Source organism: Harpia harpyja, chromosome Z (genome assembly GCF_026419915.1).
Source record: "Harpia harpyja isolate bHarHar1 chromosome Z, bHarHar1 primary haplotype, whole genome shotgun sequence".
NCBI lineage: Eukaryota > Metazoa > Chordata > Aves > Accipitriformes > Accipitridae > Harpia > Harpia harpyja.
In genome coordinates, this window is record NC_068969.1 from 93,381,360 (window position 1) to 93,388,398 (window position 7,039).

General features: G+C 41.2%; 1 protein-coding gene and 1 long non-coding RNA gene across 4 annotated transcripts in view; one reads left to right on the top strand and one right to left on the bottom strand.

Annotated features, from left to right (window-relative positions):
- NLN (neurolysin) overlaps positions 1–7,014 on the bottom strand; it is a 44,521-nt gene extending 37,507 nt beyond the window's left edge. For 2 of the 3 annotated variants that reach the window (XM_052778775.1, XM_052778773.1), the window contains exon 1: positions 6,858–7,014. In XM_052778775.1, coding sequence (XP_052634735.1) covers positions 6,858–6,889 — 32 coding nt within the window. In that variant the 5' untranslated portion in view covers positions 6,890–7,014. Of the gene's footprint in view, positions 1–3,692; positions 3,827–6,857 lie in introns of those variants that run through there. The other variant, XM_052778774.1, reaches the window with a different exon arrangement.
- The window catches only part of LOC128137656 (uncharacterized), a 36,840-nt gene that overhangs the window by 4,465 nt on the left and 25,336 nt on the right, over positions 1–7,039 (top strand). The window lies entirely within an intron of this gene.

A 7,039-nucleotide genomic window follows, 5' to 3' on the forward strand; every position in this document is an offset into this window, starting at 1 on the left:
TAATACTCTAAGGGCAAATAAATACGATCTTTTCTTGCTGCACCTTACATATACTTCAGGGGACATTCCTACAGATATAGTAACAAGAGCAGATTTGCAAATCATGACAAACACAATGAACAATTTTTTCAATCAGCAATTTACTGTATAAAGCTTTGTAAAAGCTGCCAATTTAAAATTAACAACAACAGTAAGACCATTTTGGTCTTTCTATCTTTTGAAACAGCAGATCTGAGTTAAACAACACTTCCTAGTCTTACAGGCTGCAGGAGAAGCAGGGCTGCCTGCTGGAAGCCAGCAAGACCATATTCATCAGGTAGCCGCAATCAACACTCACAGCGTCTCAGTGTTTTGACTCCACCTAGTGGCCTTGTTAAAAAAAAACAACACCACCAACAAAACCCCCAAAACTAGACATGTCCCATTAAGGCAATATAAAAACTGGCAGTTTGCCTCTGGACAATTATTTAGTACTTGAATAATATGCCATATGTTGGCATTTCTCTGAAAGTAAGACTCAAGTGCTACCAAACATATATAAATGATAGCAGACAAGCATGGTTTAAGCAAAGCTTTAAAACAGTAAAGCCTCATATGGAATGGATTACTTTTTTTTTCTTTATATGAAGAAGTTAAAAAGCATTTCAGAAACAAACCACAATGAGTATTCAGCAGCATCTAACAATGTAAGATACACTGCAGTCAGTCTGTGTTCAGGATGGATTTTAAGACAGAAATTTAATAGGCTAAAGTCTTTGTGCTACTTAGAGATCCTTAATTCTTGCTTGAGTTTTAAATATATCTCCATATTGTTTCACTTTTGACTCACAGTTTCAGACAAGAAGTAATTGTATATTTTATAGTAAAGCAAGGACAAAATCAAGCAAAGCAAGCAGAGGACTGAGTAACCCAAGGCAAAAACACAAATGGGAGGAAAAAAAAAAAAATCCAAGACAGAACAAGCAAAGTACAGTTAAACAGCTCAAAGCTAATCACAGGGCAGCATTACGCCAACTGAGCCAAAGGAATGAGACTACAGCCCCACAATATAAGTTATCACTTTATCCTGCTGGACAAACACATCTTAAGTCTTTGTTACACTTCGCTTCTCAGTCCTTTCATCTGTTTGGCTCTTGACAGTGTATGGAACAGTGAATACATGCCTTGAATTCCTCGGCCATTTTCCTTAGAAAAGTGTTTGGCACAGACAGCTCTCACTATAGCAAGATGATAGCATGTTTAGTACTTCCTAATTTAAAGCTCCATAACTGCCATTAGAAACTGTTTTTTTTCTCAAGCTGCATTTGAAGGAATAGCAGAAAATCTAGTGCCTTTTAACACTAAACCATTAATTTTGTCACTACACCTTTCAGAAAAAAAGGATTATCTGCAACTTAATTCACTGTACACTCTACATTGATTATAATCCTGTAATAGATACTCTTTTAGCTCTTCAGATCAACGTGAGCAAGTAAAAAAAGCTACAAGTTATACAAACATTTTAAAATCTTTATTGATACATACATTACCCTCAGTGCTGCTTTTATGACCTTACTATCTGGCAACCAATGTTTACTGGTTTCTCTGATAGAATTAACATCAACAGCAAAGTAATTGAAAAAGGCACTCTGTGGCAACTAACACAAAATCCAGACCTTAAGTAGGAACTCATACATGTGCATAACATGCTACAATTTACTTATATCCTCTCCCTTTCCCCCCAGCCCCTTCCAACTTTAAACAAAAGGAATTTGGAAACTGGTCTGATTGACGTTCATAAGAGGAGGTGATTTCCTCCACACAGTAATCTGGAGTGGAACACATTGAAGGGTCAGGGGACTGTTTCTGCAGAGTGTCTGATCTCTAAAATTATGGTATCCATGGTTCTAGGAAAAAAAAACACCCGAACAACCAAGCAAACCCAAACCAAACCCCAAAATTACTAGGGCTGCTAAACTAGGCTTCAAACCCATTCTGTGAACTGAATTCATTCTGTGTCACAGAAAACCTCCATCACAGCACAACTTGCTTGGAGGATCTTAGGAAGAAGTTGAGAGATTTTTCAACACTTGCACACAGACTGTAAGTGTACTACACTGAACTTGTTGCAGGAGGTGCTCGTTAAGGTTATCTTACTGTTTGGTTCTACCATCAGGTGAACCATGGAAACACAGTGGAAAAAATACTGCTTTTAAGGCCCTACAGCGCTCTCAGGTGCTGCTGCATAAGCATCTATCATATGTCTATCATGCCAGCAATATAAACAGCAGGTAAAGTGCAAACACCACACACTATGACTGCCAGGATAGTTCAGTACTTGAAAGCAGTAAGCTAATGCATGAAAAACAGCTTGTTGACTCCAACTAAAAAAGAAGTGGTGCTGCAGGACAGAGAAAACTATCGAGGAGGGCCTGTAAACACAAAAGGTTTCTTTGATTTACACCCACAGTTAATCAGTTCAGCTTGCACCGCTGAAATACTCTTTGATTTCCTACTGAATCTTAAGTCTTATACAGTCAAAGTGATGAGAAATGTTCCTTGCCATCACTAGTTAGTTAGTTGGAAAACTATGCCTTCGTGGCAGATGATGACCTAATCTCACTTACTTGCACCATTTTAAGTCACTGTTCTTCTTGGGAAAAGTGCATTATAGCATGCTGTGATTGTTTCAATGCTTGCAAAATCCCAAACAGCGCTCTGTGCTACAGTGTGCCCGCTCAACGCCACAAACTAGGCAAGCAAATGAAGCCTGCTTTCTGCTCTGGCTTTTGAGTGAATAGCGACTTAACAACACTTGAGTCCTTCCCAGGCTGGTTCCAGTCTATGTGAAAGATTGTTCCAGCATGATGCGTATGGCCAAGAACTCCACTCATTTAACACTCTACAGCAGAAATAAAGTGTCTCTGTTAAAGACAGAACTCTTAGAGAAGGTATGATGAACACACACACACACAATCGTATTTTGGTCAGAGACAAGTGTAATTCCACCCATCCTCCCCTTGCCTCCCTAATCTAATTACATATAACATGTACTGGAAAAGACTCTCCTCTACAGATGGAAATCTAGACTCACAAATCTATTGGAATTTTTTGAAGAAGTCACAATAGACAGAGATCAGTTAACATAATCTCTTTGATTTCCAAAGACTGCTGACCTAAAGGTCCTAAAGAAACCATGCTGCTGTATGATGAGAAGGGAGATTCTATTACAGATAAATGGTTAAAAGCTAGGAAATAAACAGAAATGGCTGCTCATTTTTCTGAATGCAACTAGGTGACCAGTGGAGCCCTGCAGGGTTCCATGCTGTGTTCTGTATTCTTTCATATATTTATACCTCATCTACAAGAAGGCAGTATTAATGAAGTGACAAAATTTACTGATGACAATGTAGTGTACTAAAGGCAGCCACAAAGAGATGTGAAAGAATGTCACAACACTGAGTAAAGTTTAAAGCCACTAACAAGGTGAATTTCAGTCTTAATAAATGTGAAGTGACACACACTTCTGACTTTTTATACACAGTGATGAGCTGTGAGCTGATCTAATCATTCTGGAGACATAACAGTTTAACAAAAACATCAGCCAAAAAGCAGCTGGAAAGAAAGAAATTATAGGATTTAGTAAAGGCGGAGCAGAGAACAAGACACAAGGATCCATTATACCACTCTGTAATGAAGCACACACATACTACGTGCAGGTCTGATCTTCCCAACACTTATAAACTCTGTCATCTTCTGTTTTCCCAGCTGCCAAAACCTCTTCCTGTTCTACCAAGTCATCATGAGTTAGTAACAATTAGCTGCAGTGAGCAATGGACTCCATTCAAAGAACAATTAACTAGACTGGATTCTTCATACTGGACACCCCCTGCCAAAAAAGGGGAAGAAAAAAAAAAAAAAGGCAGAACAGAAGAAGTACTCCAGAGATTTATGCAATCATGAAGAGCATGGACAGAATGAACAGGGATCATTTTTTCCCCCGTCGCCTCCAACATAACTCAGGAGGAGATCAAACACACTTTTAGGAGGCAGTTTCAATTAAAAAAAGGTACTACTGGACAAATTTTTGTACAAGATCACGGGACAACTGTTTTTGTGTTGGGAAGTCCTCAATTCCTAGACTGTTCTGAAAATATAGTACTGAACGTTCATCCTATCTTACATGCTTTCGGAGGTACCTGACCCTGGCTCCTGTACAAGAAATGACAGACTTTTGAACTAAACCAAACCATTTAAAAGAATTTTTTCCAAGCAAGGCATTTTCTTCCTTTATAGAGAGAATGATAGAAGAGGTATGTCCTCAAAAGACATTAATTGTATTGCTTAGTGTGGTCCAGCTGGTGCTCCATGGGTCAAATTCAGTCCACAAAACGCTTCTGAGCCCGACATCTTTGTCTCAGCCAGTCCAGGCAACAATTCTGTTCTGCAAACTGCAATAGACAAATTGTTCTTCTGGAGCCTGCTGTTGTTAGATAGGTGGCAGCTGTTGCTTTTGACCACAGGAAATAATTGCTGCTGCAGTACACAGAGGAGGTTGTGCAGTCCACAGAGCACAGGGAAAGGGAAAAATGTTCCAAGTGTACTGTCTGGCCCTTGCCATTGGTGAGATGTTGGACCTGATAGTCTAATGAAAGCATACGCACACACTATGGTGGTAAGTACAAAATAAGAAAGTGACTATAAAAGTTCTTCGTTTCTTTGCCTCCCAATGTCATTCTTCCTCCTGCCTCTTTCCCCTAGCTCCAGTTTCTTGCTAGTTTACCTCCTCATCAAGAGAAAAGCCAGTGTTCAGAGTTTCTTTCCAGTGATGGAGATCTAAAATTAGATCTTAAATACAAATTCTAGTTTTTCCAGAGTCCATGTACATATATTTTCCTATGAAAAACCTGATTTTGAAGATTTTCAGAGAAAGACTTCAGAATTCAAGAATCCTAGAGAATTATTTTAGGACACTGAAATTATTTAAATCATTGTGTGTATTTCTATTCAGATTTTTTTCTATTTCTATCAATATCCTCAAAAAGCAAACAGACTACTGTGCTTGCTTAATTGATCTGCTTCTCAGTCTGCCTTTTTCCATGCATTTTATTGAACTAAATATTAATCTTTGAATCTTTTGTATTCCAATAGGAAAAGTATTTAATTGGAAATAGCCTCTCTCCCAAAAGCTGCCTATCTTAACCAAACGAATCAAACCCTTAATGTAGTTTTATTCAACGTAAGGCATGATACTTCAAACTTGCTAAGAACTGTCATTTTTATCCCATGTTAAGATGCCTTTGGGAAAAATAGAAGCTGAGAATCTTTCCTATTCAACATTTCTGTGACCAATTGATTAACTTTTGAAAATTAGAGGTCACTATTAGGCATTCAAGATCACTCTTTGTTGTGAAACAATTATTTGGGCACACTCAAATGATAATTGGGAAAAAAAAAAAATCACAATTAACAAAGTGCAGCAATCATTCCCCACTGTACTTACAACAAGTGATGAAAAAAAAAAATTAAATTAATACCCAACACTTTATTATTACTTAAGAAGGAGGTATCTTCAGTTTCCAAATACAACTTGCAAACAAAGATAGACCTTTAAATTTTTTTCTAAACAAAAAACCCTTCCATCCTTCTTTTCCTTTCCTTCTTTTTGTTGGAAAAATCTGTAGGACAAACAAGGACAGTCAACACAAAACATGGAGAACAGTGAAAATCACTATACAAAAAGAATGCAAACGCATATTGGGGAAAAAAAAATAGTTGTGCACTTGATTCAATAACAGTAAATTTGCCAGTTCATTTACAACAGCAGGAGCCTGATGAAAAGAAGTTATTCTGGATCTTATTTTCTAACTGCTAGTACCCCTCAGTCCCAATTTGACCTAACAAAGGCTGTGAAATAGAACAAAACCGGTAAGGTTTATGCAGTAGAGCACACAACTGTCATTTCTCAAAAGTCCACAAGAGGTAACCAGCTTCTTCATTCTACACTCAAATTCAGCTCCATTCTCCTTACCACAACGTATTTACATTGTGACCCTCCTACTACTTCCACGTTTCCTATTAAATCTGGTCCTTTGCTTATGTTCTTCTGCCCTCTCAATTTCTGCAGTGATGGTTATTTGCCTAGTCCACCTAGAAGTGCCTACAAGCCTTCTTCCACACTGGTTTTCTGGGTCCATTTGGAGCTAGTATTCATTACAGAGAGAATAATTAATCCCTTATTTGAAAACCCTTCGATAACACAGTTGTACCTATCTCACCCCTCATATAATGTGAAATAACGACACACCTTTTTATAAAGCTATTAAAAACAGATCGCTTCACATACACCTTGCCGCAGAGCCCCACTGCTGTAGCCTTAGCCCTCACTCTATTGTTTTCTTGCCCATTTATCCTGCGGTACGCCTGATACTCGGTGCAAGAATTACACAGCGGAGACCTCGCCTCACCCGCCCTGCCCACCTGGAAGTTGTACAGAACGGAGGTTATTTCAGGGAAGGCGGACTGCGGGAAACACGCCACGAGCTGAGGCAATAAACCCCACAGGCTGCAAAGTTTCCTGCCCTATTGTCTGCCTGGCCCCTTAGAGCACGCCCCCCACACCTGCAGCCCACCGCCCGCCCCGCCCGGCAGGCCAGCGGGCGTTTCTCTCCTCAGAGCCGACCGGCCGTTCCCCCCTCGGCCCGGCCGCACGGGGGTCAGCCAGGCCGCACCGCCGGCGCCGCGCCAGGATGCCCGGGCACAGCCCAGGCCGGGCTCCCGGAGGGACGAGGACCTCCCCGTCAGCCGCGGGCGTCTCGGTGCTCTCACGGCTTCCAGTCAAGGCGGCCCCCACACCGGAGACCGCCCGCCGCGCCTACCTGCGAGCCGCGCCCGCGCACAGGGCCAGCATGGGGAGGGCGGTGCGCGAGGAGGAGGAGGAGGAGGAGGAGGGAGGAGGAAGACGAGCTGCCTTCGCTCCCGCTGCCGCCCCGCCCTCTCGCCGGCCGCGGGCACAGCCCTCAGCCCCGCGCCGCCGACCTGCGCATCCGCTTCCGTCGCC